The sequence below is a fragment of the Podarcis melisellensis genome, assembly GCF_964234715.1.
Source record: "Podarcis melisellensis genome assembly, chromosome: 2".
NCBI lineage: Eukaryota > Metazoa > Chordata > Lepidosauria > Squamata > Lacertidae > Podarcis > Podarcis melisellensis.
The window spans coordinates 92,247,294-92,260,754 of record NC_138529.1 but is presented as its reverse complement, the minus strand read 5'-3'; the positions used below and the strand labels follow the sequence as shown (position 1 = coordinate 92,260,754).

The 13,461-nt window shown below is 40.4% G+C and overlaps 1 protein-coding gene and 1 long non-coding RNA gene across 7 annotated transcripts in view; both read left to right on the top strand.

Annotated features, from left to right (window-relative positions):
• The window catches only part of CHL1 (cell adhesion molecule L1 like), a 216,862-nt gene extending 205,272 nt beyond the window's left edge, over positions 1–11,590 (top strand). For 5 of the 6 annotated variants that reach the window (XM_081901386.1, XM_081901383.1, XM_081901385.1 and 2 more), the window contains 4 exons: positions 1,259–1,420; positions 3,160–3,291; positions 3,869–3,941; positions 6,471–11,590. In XM_081901386.1, coding sequence (XP_081757512.1) covers positions 1,259–1,420; positions 3,160–3,291; positions 3,869–3,941; positions 6,471–6,687 — 584 coding nt within the window. In that variant the 3' untranslated portion in view covers positions 6,688–11,590. The remainder of the gene's footprint in view (positions 1–1,258; positions 1,421–3,159; positions 3,292–3,868; positions 3,942–6,470) is intronic. The other variant, XM_081901388.1, reaches the window with a different exon arrangement.
• The window catches only part of LOC309365348, a 110,848-nt gene extending 99,258 nt beyond the window's left edge, over positions 1–11,590 (top strand). The window contains exon 2 of the long non-coding RNA XR_014166039.1: positions 10,339–11,590. This is a non-coding gene — a long non-coding RNA (uncharacterized lncRNA). The remainder of the gene's footprint in view (positions 1–10,338) is intronic.
• Positions 11,591–13,461: the final 1,871 nt, after the last annotated feature.

Below are 13,461 nucleotides of genomic sequence, written 5' to 3'. Positions count from 1 at the left end.
CCACATAGAAACATTTGCAACTTTCTGACAGTTCATATTCTGTCATTTTGAAAGTAGAGATAGGTAAACACATTTTAAAAAAGTCTTATGGATCAATTATATTAGTTATCCTATTTCACAGTCAAAGTAGTCTGTATTTTAACAGATTTTTATTAATGAGCATATAGCCATGTTCAGCTTTAGGCTAGTAGTGATTGTGGGTTTTTAAAGAGCAACATACCATGATCTCTGTTTTGCACGTAGTGGGGACCCAAGTCTTCCTGGTTTGTGTATCTGACTCACACAAGTGGAAGAGTGAGAATAGAATGATCAAAGAGTGTGCACTTATACACCACTTGTTCACAGTAAACTAGGAAGTCTCATTACATGCCAGTCATAAGATAAATTGAATCTGACCAAATAGCCCTATTCCACTGGCATTTAAACCTGAAACTCAATGGAATTTAAGTTAAATCAATAAGACAAAACTCACTTTTCATGCAAGGAATCCATCCTGAGGTGTGACTATAGGCTTCATATTAGGTCAGGCATAGGCAAACTCGGCCCTCCAGATGTTTTGGGACTACAACTCCCATCATCCCTAGCTAACAAGACCAGTGGTCAGGGATGATGGGAGTTGTAGTCCCAAAACATCTGGAGGGCCAAGTTTGCCTATGCCTGTGTTAGGTAGATTCTGTTTATACTATTTTGTGATGCTCAGAAACAAAGCTCAATGAGAACAGAGCAGTTAGCAGCAGTTTTCCAGCCTTTCTTAACAGATATAGATTTAAATATAAATGTTATCATATAAAAATGATTTATGTGATATTAAAATGATTTATGTGAATATAAAGATTACCTAGAAATAGAAAAGTATTATTATATTTCAAATACTGACATTTATATTCAGTGTTCTCCAGAATACTTATAATTAAGGCAAAGCACCTAATAACCTAAACGAGCAGGTCTTGTTCAAAATTTTAATTAATCTGTTATCTAAGGTAGATGCAAACCTCATCAGGTTATACTGTCAACTTCTTCTCCATACGTTTTGTGTTACATTATACATTGCAATATGTACAACATACCGGTAGTTCTTTTAATTTGAATCCTAAACGATCCCCAAGGGAAACACTGATGATGTTCACATAATCGCCTACTTAATCCTTGGAAGGGAATAGCTAAACATGTTCATATTTACCTGTATTGATTTTGTAACTGTGCCTTCGAAGGCCCTAACCCAATTCACATATTTTACTTAACTCTGTACATTTCGTAGGTAAAGCTGTCGGGAAGATTTCTGAAGCAGTAAATCCCACCCCAAAGACTCAGCCTCTTGAGGCACTTGAGCCTGGAACTGCACACACAGTTCGACTAGTAACTAAGAATTGGGTTGATAATAATAGCATTTCTGCAGATGTAATAGACGCCAGGGGGAGAGGTGAGAATTTTCTAAGGCCTCTAATATGGCCATTATTTTTGTAAAGCAAAGTTTAGCAATATAATTGCAAGTTGCTTCAGATAGAGAGCATTAGATAAACACATTTGGAGAATACAGACCCACTGCCAACAATTTCGTTGAGATTTAAACCATCGACTTCAACAGAAGCAACGCTCACTCAACTCACAATTCTCAAGCCACTCTCTGTTGAGGAATTTCAGGCCGGGCCTGGGCCATAAAGGCTTCTGCTGATGAAACCAGAGATCAAGCAGTGAGTCAGTTCCATTTGTGAGCTGCTTCCTTCTTCAGGAGGACCTTGAGTCATGAGGTCCATCCCAAGCAGGCAGCTGTATGAGGTGACATTTTAGTTGTCAATACCTTTTTGTCTTGTGGGTGGTTATTCTTATCACATTTTTGCTTTAGGCAGATAAAGTTTGCAAATGGTTTTATCTGTGACTAGAGTCATCCTACTCCACTGGCGGTGATGCAGCAAAGAGAAGAGCAATCCTATATTGCATGGGGGGGGGAGAGAGATTTAAGCGGTGGATGACCCACCATTGCCAAAGCCCTTCCATCTCACCTTCTGCTACGGGGCTTGCATCTTTTTGCCTGCGTTAAAAAAACACCTTCACATTGAAACCAATAAGAGACCAGTTAATTATAACTGTGTCAGACTGGTATTTATTATTATTATTATTATTATTATTATTATTATTATTATTATTATTATATAAATTTGTATACCCATAGACCTCAGGGTGGTTCACAACACAAGGCGCTCAGTTAAGGGGCTCAGTCAATTGGCATATATGAAAAACAAAGAGATCCAGCAGATTCAAGGCCACCCACAGAATTCCCTGTTTTGCCCCCTAACACTGATGTAACACTGAAGGCAGTACATCACAACTTAGAGAAGAAGAAGAAGAGTTTGGATTTGATATCCTGCTTTATCACTACCCTAAGGAGCCTCAAAGTCTCCAGTATGGGCAGCAAGCAGAGTTCTGCCTCGCCAATGGAATCACTCTTCTGTCCAGTTCAAATGTCATTCAGTTAGTTTTATGCAGAGGTTAAGGGTAGTCTCCCTGCTTTTGTAGCTTTCCCTAAGCTCGATCTCCCATAAAACTCACTTATACCAATGTAGGTGAGTCTGGCGCTGGCTGAGTTCCATTTGTACTCCAGAGTGAGTGGCTTGAGAATTACAGTCTAGATTTAAAATGCCGCTCCGCACATTGCATTACCAAGAAGGGTGAAAGTGAAATTATTTTTTAAATGTTGAATGTGTATTATCTACAGACTTTAGCTGCTATGCCAAATCCCGAGCGGGTAGGTCTCTTGCTCCTTGCATCTTAAATGCAGCTAGCTAAGCACTTGCATGTGTTCTGTATACTTTTTAACTCTGTCTCTATTCCAAAAACTGCTTTTGCATGACATGCTTACCTAAGATCTGTATTGGCTTTCCTATTTGGCATGAATCTCTTTAATCAAAATCTTTGTTGGAATTCTCATTCCAGAGATCAGTTGTGTGTGCTGCAAACTATTTCTTTGCCTTTAATATAAATGTTGATCCTCAGTTCTGTCCCACTTGGAATGATGGATTCCATTCCTCTATAGCAAAAAGTGTTTCATGCAGAATCAGTTTCAAAATGCATCTTTTAAGTTATTGTAAATGAGAATATAATGATTTGGATATTCTTCTTTTCTGATGCACGCACTCCCCCCCCCATTTCTCTCATTTGAAGCATCCATTGGGATTTATGAAAGAATCTCTACGCAAGGCTGGTTTATTGGACTGATGGGTGCCATTGCTCTTCTGACTTTATTGTTGCTCACAGTCTGCTTTGTTAAAAGGAACAAAGGAGGGAAATACTCAGGTAAACCAAGCTTGTGCTCTCCAAACTGAATACACCTCATCTAACTCATGCTCAAACCACTGTTAGACTGCCACAAGCTCCATGATCCCCTCCAAGAAATGGTGCTCTGTGGGTCCATTTCAGCCATTGAGGGGCCTTGCAGAATTTCTGGAAGTGAGCCTTCCTCTCTGTTGTCCCATCGCCTTATCCCAAGGTAAGGCTTCCAAAGGGAAGATGGGAACTCCAATAGGGAGTCTGTGAGAGGAATCAATCACAGCTTGTAAGGTAAAGGTAAAGGGACCCCTGACCATTAGGTCAAGTCATGGAGGACTCTGGGGTTGCGGCGCTCATCTCGCCGAGGGAGGCAGCGTACAGCTTCCGGGTCATGCGGCCAGCATGACTAAGCCACTTCTGGCAAACCAGAGCAGCGCATAAAAACGCCGTTTACCTTCCTGCTGGTCTTTAAGGTGCTGGTATCTGAAGAAGTGTGCATGCACACGAAAGCTCATACCAAGAACTAACTTAGTTGGTCTTTAAGGTGCTACTGGAAGGATTTTTTTTTTTATTTTGAGAAAGTCTTATCTCTCATTCTGTACAGTGAAAGAAAAAGAAGATTTGCATCCAGATCCTGAAGGCCAATCCATAAAAGATGAAATCTTCGGTGAATATAGGTTAGTGCGTGCTTATAGCTCTTTGCATTGAACTATCGATTGGAATGTCTTTTAATAAAAACAACACAAGCAATCATTTTTCAGAGGAAATCTCGTGAGATCCTACATTGGCATGAAATGCATCTAGAATACTGAAGTTCACACACATGTTGATGAAGGAAAATGGCTGGTGGAATGGTTCTTCAACGTGAATTGTTTCTTGTCTAGATCTCTAGATATATTAAAGGTGGTTTTATTTCCAGATTGGGCACTTACTGTTAGTGATAAAGGAAAATATAGATATAGAAGGAAGATTTCCTGGATGCCAAGATCCAGATTTGAGGGAAGTACTCTTTGGTAAGAGAACTCCAGAAGACATTTAAAATCATAAAACATGTAGCAAGGTAAAGCATAGAAATATAGGCTGTTAGACGTTTAATATATGTCCTTGTGAGTTCCAAAACTTTCTTCTTCTCTTAGCATAGAAAAGACCACACTTTTGGTAAGTTAAAAATGGTTTACTTACAAAGTCTCCAAAGGTCAGGTCCACGCGTTTTTCCATACATCGGTTAGAAAACACAGGCAGTCAAACTTGGCTTAGTTACAGTGGTGAAAGTCCCTAAATTATTGGTATAAGAACACAAGAGTGGCTTGTAAAAGCCATGCAGTCTGAACTTGGGGCAACCAGCTCAGACCTCTTCATACACTGAGCTTCTTGGGTATCTGAATGGTTACAATAGGATTGATTACCCTCCTCCCAAGCTGAGGGGGATTGACCTAGTTACGCCTGGCAGGACAGCTTACTCTATGACATTAACCCCTTCATGCATTGATTAGACTTAAGCATGTTGATTATGAGAGGCTGGTTATCCCACATTTATCTAGTAGGCAGGTCTTGTTGCTATTATATAATGCATAGAATTCTATAAAACTGCTTAGTTGTTATCTATAAGCTGGAGAAACTCACCACATATGCAGTGCAGATTTCCACCTGTGCACATGGACAATCCCTTCCATAACAGAAACAAATGGGGTCTCTGAAATTTGCCACACTGTTGTGAGCAATGCAAGTTATTATACGTATTAAAATCTATGTCAACCATATGTAATGACTGTTTCCTGATCCAGCAAACCAGCTGTTCCTCATGGTGAATTTAAAAGTTTTCTGACTCAATCTAAATGATCCACCTAAGGTACAAAACCACATAATGGACCATTTACAAGTTCTGCATAATTCCTTGTATATTTAATTTTTAATGCTTTCTTAATGGGACAGATAATTAGAAAGGTAAGCAAGTCATGCAGGTGGTATCTTTCAGTCCCAAGGTAAAGTATCAGGTTCACCTCCATGCCTTGATTATCCCTCCAACATTGGTATATTCTTCCCTTTCCTTGGTTTCTGCTCAAAGGTGGATGTGTCAGACTTACCTTCCCATTTATTCCTTCTTCTCTTCTCTTCCTACTTTCTGTGTAGAAATTGCTCCTCCAATTCAACAATATTCGCACCAATTTGGGTGATCTAAGAATCTTTATTACCTTCTTGTAACTTATAAGTAGATAATGTTATATAGACAAGAGTGTAGTGAAAGGATATCTGTAACCCAGGAACTTGTGTCAAGGAAAAATAAAACCAAGCGTGTGAAAGATTCAATCATATACATCAGGAATGGGAAATCTGTGATCCTCCAGATATTGTTGGACTCCAGGTTCCATGAGCCCTAGCTAGCATGGCCGAAAGTCAGGAATGATGGGAGTTGTAATCCCACAACATCTGGAAGGCCACCAGTTCCCTGATCGATTGTTTTCCTCAAGAAGCTTCCATGGTTCACAGAGTTATTAAAATAAGCAAATTTAAAATGTAAGTAGATTATGCTGGATCCTATTAATAACTATCTAATTTCCTTTTCACTTGGATGAACCAGCAGCTTCCAAAACTAAACTATAATTAGAGTTGTAATTAAAGGAGACTTATTTGTTTTTCTTCCACTTAGTCAGGAGACTTTAGAATTTCTTTGCATTTCTGTATCATGGTGTGGTGGTTGAGGGTGGGGTCTTTGTTTTCCATCCCAGAAAACATTTCCTTAGCACTCTGCAGCCTCCCCAGCTGCTCATACTTCCTGATGTGAAAAAGCCACATGGGCAGAGTACTTGGCTATCGAGTGCCTAAGTTTGCTGTGCTGGCTGATTTTGTTTTTTTCAAGTTCTTCTCTTTCTTTCCCTTTCTCAAAAACACTTTCTGCCCTGATTTCTTTAAAAGTAAAAAGACTTCAAGGTTAAAGAACAATCATGGACACTACCTCCCCTCCTTCCAGTTAAAGACATCATGGGATTTTTCAGGAAGTGCAAGCAGTTAGGAAGGTTGCAGGAAGCAGAACACCGCAGAAAGAAAAAAATGACGCTCAGAAAACCCCTTGGCCATCTTGAAATAGGCAAACTAAAATTGACAGTGTTCTTGCTCCAAATAGTTTTCCCAATTGCTCTTTTCCCAGTTGATGTGGCTATGTGGAAAATGCCTGTTTGTTCTTCTCATCCATGCTTCTCCTTTTATAGTGACAGCGATGAAAAGCCACTCAAAGGGAGCCTGAGGTCTCTTAACATGGACATCAAAACTGCAGAAAGCGCTGACAGTTTGGTGGATTATGGAGACGGGGACCACAGAATGTTCAATGAAGATGGCTCTTTTATTGGAGCTTACACGGGCTGCAAGGAAAAAGCATCGGTTGAAAGCATTGGCAGTTCTACAGCAACCTTCCCTCTCCATGCATAAGATGTTAGCATGAATAATTCATTTCAGATCACCATATTTATCGTTTACTAGCCATCAAATATCATACAGGTCAGACGTAGGCTGCAGGAAAGTTCAAGACCTTGACATCCGGCCTATGTAGAAATAGGCAGTTGACTTCGAAAGCTGGTTTTTGAGACTCTTCTTCCTCAAGGCGTGGTGGTTTTCAGTTAGTTAAAATGTGACTCAGACCTACAGTTTGGTAAGATATATGCCACTCAGTCTGACCAAAACCATGGCTACTTCAGTGTTATATATGTATATAGGGATCTGGTGCCCTCCATGTTTCTTACGACCCAGTCCTTTAGATATGTGTGGCTGCAACGGCACTCAAGCAGCTTACACTAAAATGTTTACTATGGCGTCTTTGGTTTCGATGGTGGGTCACAGGAGTCCTCCTGCACTGCCTTTCAGATGCAATCACATTCTAAAAAGTGACTACCAATTACTGGATGCTTGTGCTGGCATGACTCACCCTGGGTTGGCCAATGTCAGATAGGATGCTGTCTGACCAAATCATTGCCAGCCCTGCCTCTGCTAAACCCACCTGGTGCTCAGTTCTCTGCTGCACGGCAACACTATGCTATGCCGTACCAGTATGTTGCATCTGCCAATGGTGTGCTAACACTGACCCACAGTAGCAGTATAGCATCTTGTATCCAGAACAATCCCAGTGCAATGTACTCTACTACTCACCCGCTCAATTCCGAATGTTTGTTGGCACACTATAGCTAAAAGGATTGGACCTTCCTTTGTTTCTCATTGCCTTTGTATAAACATTTCAAAGCCCATTTTCTAATACTATCATAACCCCGGTACTTACAGGGATCAGACTCCAGGCAGAGAAATCAACAGTTACTTATAGTAAAGTCCTACATAGTAAAGAGAGAGAGAGAGAATTCTAAATAAATGCATTCCAAATGCTACATTATTTAATGCCCTAAAGGCAACTTCCCCAATGATTATGGAATTCGTATTCCGTGTTGATGGCAGGGGCTTCGAAATGCAGCATGATCTACCTTCTGCCAAACTTCCTGAAACATTGGATTAAAAGTTTTTCTCCTCGTTTTGACCACTAGCTGGTGCTCTTTCTTTATGAAATCAGCTGCAACAGCTTTCTTCTGGCTGGGGAAAGCACAGGTCTGATTCAGAGCAATTGAGTTCCGGTTGGTTCAGGGGGGATATAGGTTCTCTGACTGCTTAGCACCCCTTTTAAGCAAAGTGCTGCCTTTTGAAGCAAACTGGGTTTATCAGTACCCTAGCTGTATATTTGTACACCCACACACCTTTTTGTACATATTCTGTTTATATTGTTGGAATGGGGGCAAGACACTTTTTTTGTTGTTGCTGCTGTTGTTCTGGGGTTTTTTTTGCAGCAAAACACAATGGTTTCTGGGACCATGGAGCTGAGGATCAACTGGGTTTCTCTTGTCAAGTCCAGTTTTATATGAATGAGGTACATTTTCCATACAAAACATGTTGAGAAGCGTTTCTGCTGTACTCAATTTCCCCCCTCTTGTTACACACACACACACACAAACAAACACACAAACACACACAATCCCCCAATGAATATTTTAAAATTCATTGCAGGCACAGCTTATGTGCTACTGAATCAAAGGAAATGTCATTACTGAAAAAAGTCTTTTATATATTATTATTTAGTCCCAGCAGATTTGTCTATTTGGGCTTGTAGAACAACTGTTACCCAGTACTAGAATTATTCCAGTGAGTTTTATGCACACGTGGTCAGGTTAATGACAATGATATTGGAGGCTGCTGCATGAAAAAATTATCCCAGGGTGAGATATCTCAGCATTTTGTGTGAACATATAGTCAGTTTGTTATTCAACCTTTCCCCATATTATTTGGTAAGCATTTACATATCCATACTGATAAATCTGGTGCATGCATTTAAAAAAATAAATTCTGAGCATGTACAAATGTTATGCTACTATTGTTCTCTTTTGAGGTGATTATGGAATTTAACAAATAGTGATGGAGAACTAGCTCCACTTACTCCAGGGCGGACTCAGAATCTTCATAGGGCTTCAGTTTAGTGCAAAGGGCATCCCAGTTGGCAACACTTCAGTCAGTTACTTTGGGGGGATTATTAGAGCATTTGGTGCCAAGATGACTGAGATAATTTAGGCTCTTATAACAGTTCACACAGGTAGTTCTTTTGGCCTGTTCCACAGGTGACAGAGGAGACTGCGTCACCAAGATTGGCTGTGTGTTATCGTTTATCAACTTAAAATCTGGCAGAGAGTGAGGAAGCTTGTGTCTTTCCTTCAGTGGTATTTTGGAAAGTAGTAAAATCCGAACTAGATACACAGATGCAGCAATGCCTTCCTTGCGCAAATGCCACAGAGGAAAAATCTGAGCCAAAGTCTCATGTGCCTTCTTTAGAGGGACTGAGGAGCTGGATGGATGCAAAGCATTCAATGCCCTTCAGGGCCCACCATATGATGTGGAAATTTGCTAGTCCCCAAGGACTCAAAAGACGAGGCTGACCTCCCAATGTTGGTTCAAAAATCTGCTGGGGGGACGGGACACAAAAGCCCTGTTAAGGCATTCAGTCACCTGGGAGCACCTTGTTGACCATCACATAACAGCAGTATGTTTCAGACTTTTTACAAATGCTTTATGATGCTACGGCAATATCCCTTCTGTTTCCCATTTATCATATGAGTGCTTTTATCTATTCCAATTTTTCCTTCAGAAGGTGTAAACCTTAATGTCACATCTCAAAGCTAGAAGAAAACATAAAATGCCAAAAGAGAGTGCACAATGAAAATGTTTTTAAAAATTGCATTGAATTGTTAAATATGTGTTAGCTGAATATTAATGAATAGTGTGAGATTTTGGTTTTTTTATTAAAAAAAAGTCTGCCTATTAATATCTTTCCATTGACACACTCTAAAGACTTCTTTAAAAACAACATGAAACTCCTAAACATTCCTAGACATTCTCTTGAGCAAGAGAGGGAGGGAGTTGTGAAAAAGAAATATTAATGTTTTCCAGTATGAGCTTAATAGTTGAAGCCAGAATACATGCTGTGATTTTAGCAGGGATGTTGTTTCCCCCCACTATAAGTGTAAATTTGAGATGACATCTTAAAAGCAGAGGTTATGTTGAACCTCTTTCTGCATTACTGCATTTGGCAGTAATATTAAATATTTGCCGCTTGATATGCAGAGCTGATAAACTGACATTGCATACTTAGATTTTCAGAAAGCTTATGTGAAACGGATGGGCCATACTTGGAAACTTCTTTTCTTCATGTGATTCCTGCCCCAAGTCTACAGATTTGGAACTGTCAGGGTAAACCAGATTGTATTCTGTACAGCCTGAAACAGCTAGCCACTGGAAAAACATAGTGAGAGCTGGTATATTAGCTACAATTGGTCCCAGTATCTTACTACGACCACCACCAATCACTATATGACTGAATAACACATTTGGAAAATTAAATGCAAAATTAAAATTATATCTAAAAAGCACCTCATGGTGATTTACAATGTGAAATTGGCCTAAGATTACAAAACGATATGGCTTTAAGGGTTTCAAATTGTACAAACAATGCAACATAGTAGATAAAACATCATAAGCCACTCCTTACTGGAAAGGGAGAAATAACTAATTCTTCTTTGTTTCATTATATTTATAAAGATTGTACGGAAAGCGTTTCAATAATAGAGTAGTTCTAGCAATATCCGTGAGATTATAGAGAAGCTGCTTTGAGGATTTTGATTTGTTTCGGAGCTCTTTTCCATAGGATGTGGACCCATGCTATGTTTATAGAAAAAGAAGTGCCAGAACTCTTGTTCCCTTATAATGGTAATGGCGCCCACTTGAGAGGTGCCAGAACTGAGTTCTGCTGAGTTCCAGCTGAAAAAAACAGTTCTGTTGTGGACCCATGGTTGTGCAGAAATGGTCCAATTGCCATCTTCCTAAAATTTCCATTGACTTGGCAACAGAGCAGGCCCTCTCAGACTAGGATTTGTTTCAGTTGGAATATTAAGTCTTTCACCTCTGAACGTGCAATCATGTGCAGACTCCTGTGGAGGTAAACTGTCTTAAACCAAACCCTGTTCAGGGATCTGCCTCCCCACTCCCCACATTAAATTAGAATCATATTAAAAAGAAAGCCCTGTCTCCTCTTATCATGTTGTTGGTAAAATTTCTCCAGTGAGTAGCCTGTTCTGCATGACGGAGGCTGCATAATATATTGAATGCAAACTCCTGGGTAGAAACTCAGGGAGTGCAGGATGAGTGCAGGTTAGTTAAAAGTGTGACATTGGAGGTTTATTTGCAAATCATCCCTATGCACAAATGGGAGACAGGGTGGCTGCAGGGTTCTGAATTGTTTAGACCAACTGCAAGTACAGAACAGGCTGCCCACAGCAGAATTTGCTCCTCCAACACATGGAGGGTGATGGAGCCAAGCAAGGACAATGCAACCATGAAACTTTTTTCAGAGTAAACACAGAATTACACTATAAATCTGCCATTCCGAGTCTTAAATGTTTACATGTCAGTCCCATTCCTGTTCACCTCAAGTCTCCAAATTTGGGATCATCTGTAATTTTTCAGCTTTTGCACAGAATTGGTCAGAGCCAAAGCATAGAATTTGTTTTTATATATACATATATACACATTTCTTCATAGGGGAAAAAAAAGATGGGGACATGAATACCAGGCGCATACTGTTACTTTTTGAAATCAATGTTAGTGGAGGTTTATTAAGCTTAGAAAAGTGTGTTTGTATTGTAGTTGCTGTTTGTATCATGCCGATGTATATGTATGGTTTTAAAAAAATATTTTCATTCTACATGAATTTCAACTTTGCTAATAAAAGTTTGACTTGATGTAATCTTCAAAAGCCTGACATGAGGTATCCTCTTATCCTATGAAATATGAGAGTAGCACAAATTTTCGATAGCTCTAGGCCCTCCCAGAGGCTGGCAGTTCCATCTATGAAAATATGTGACCAAATATTGCTGTGTGTGTGTATTTTACAGTTGAACACTATGCCTGGAATTTTCTTACAAAAAGATCTACCAATAAGCCCATCTTTGAGCTTGTGCCATTGGACCCCTGTTCTCATCACAGAACTATGCTCTCCATTGTGGTTTGACAATCCCACTTTGAGAGAGTTTGGATTTTGATATCCCACCTTTCACTCCCTTTAAGGAGTCTCAAAGCGGCTAACATTCTCCTTTCCCTTCCTCCCCCACAACAAACACTCTGTGAGGTGAGTGGGGCTGAGAGACTTCAGAGAAGTGTGACTGGCCCAAGGTCACCCAGCAGCTGCATGTGGAGGAGCGGGGATGCGAACCCGGTTCCCCAGATCACGAGACTACCGCTCTTAACCACTACACCACACTTGCAGGGAACTCTAGATATGGTAGCTCTAGGAATAGTGGTCTCCTTACAAGTCTCAGCATGCTTAACAGTGCCCAGGATTCTGCTGTTAAAATGGTAACATAGTGTTCTCAATGGATGCAGATGTGATGTTAGAAAGAAGCCACTGTTCATGGTAATGCTTCCTTATAAAACTGGGAGTTTTGACGCTTTGAAAATATTTGTGAGATTTCCCTAATTCCCTCCAAATTCACCAATTAGGAAAGAGGCAGGGAAATGTTACAGGGAATTTCAGAAGACCCCAAAAGGGAGATTATGTCTCCAAAGCAAAGAAACTAAAAAGCAAATGACAGATACGGCGCCAGGGGAAAAATAAATATATATTGTGTAAAATCTGACCAGCAGGATGTTGTGAACTGCAAACTGAGCCATAATACTTATTGGACTGATGGGAAATAGGAAGACGATGCCATTCAATTTGCAACCAATGCTTAGCACCTTCACCTCGGTCCCCAATTCACTTGCAGCATTCTTCTCACTTGTGTTATCAAACAATTCCTCTGTGCCACGCACCCGTCTCTCTGCGACTGTGCATTTAATGTTTTCGACCTTTTTACCTTCATGAACTAAACACTCACAGAGGCCAAACCATCAGTGCAAATACAAATGCACCTTGGAAAGGTATTAACCTTTCAGGGAGGTCTCAAGGGCATTTGAAATTTTGCCATTACTATTCATATTCCACATATAATGAGATTGATACTTTTCTCAGTATCATAATGGGGAGAGGAAAAAACTCACAATCATGTGCTCCACTGGGCTGAGAATAAAGATGCTACTTCCACCTTCAGATACTGAAAGCGCAGAGGTTCAGATTCATTGCAATATCATATGCTCCATGACTGACTGAAACCAAGAGATGAGGAGAAATGACAGCAGAAACGCAAAGTTAGGAGTGCAATATAGAACCTACGATCCAGCCTGAGGGACTCAGAATGAGTCGAGGTGCCATCTTGTTTACTTTGCCAGCAACGGGATTCCAGCTGACCCCTGCCTAAAACATGGTAGTAAATTACAGTGAGGGGTTGGCATTGCTCTAACAGAGAGGTACAAAAGAACATAAGAATAGCCCACTAGATCAGACAAAGGCTTATCTTGTCCAGCATCCTGTTCTCATAGTGGCCAACCAGATGCCTGTGGAAAACCAGGGAGCAGAACATGAGCACAAGAGCCCTCTCCCCTCCTGTGGTTTCCAGCAATTGGTATTCAGAAGCATAGCTGCCTCCCGACTGTGGAGGCCAACCATAGGCGTCATGGCTTGTAGCCATTGATAGCTCTCTCTGCCCATGACTTGGTCTAATCCTCTTTTAAAGCCACCCAAGGTGGTGG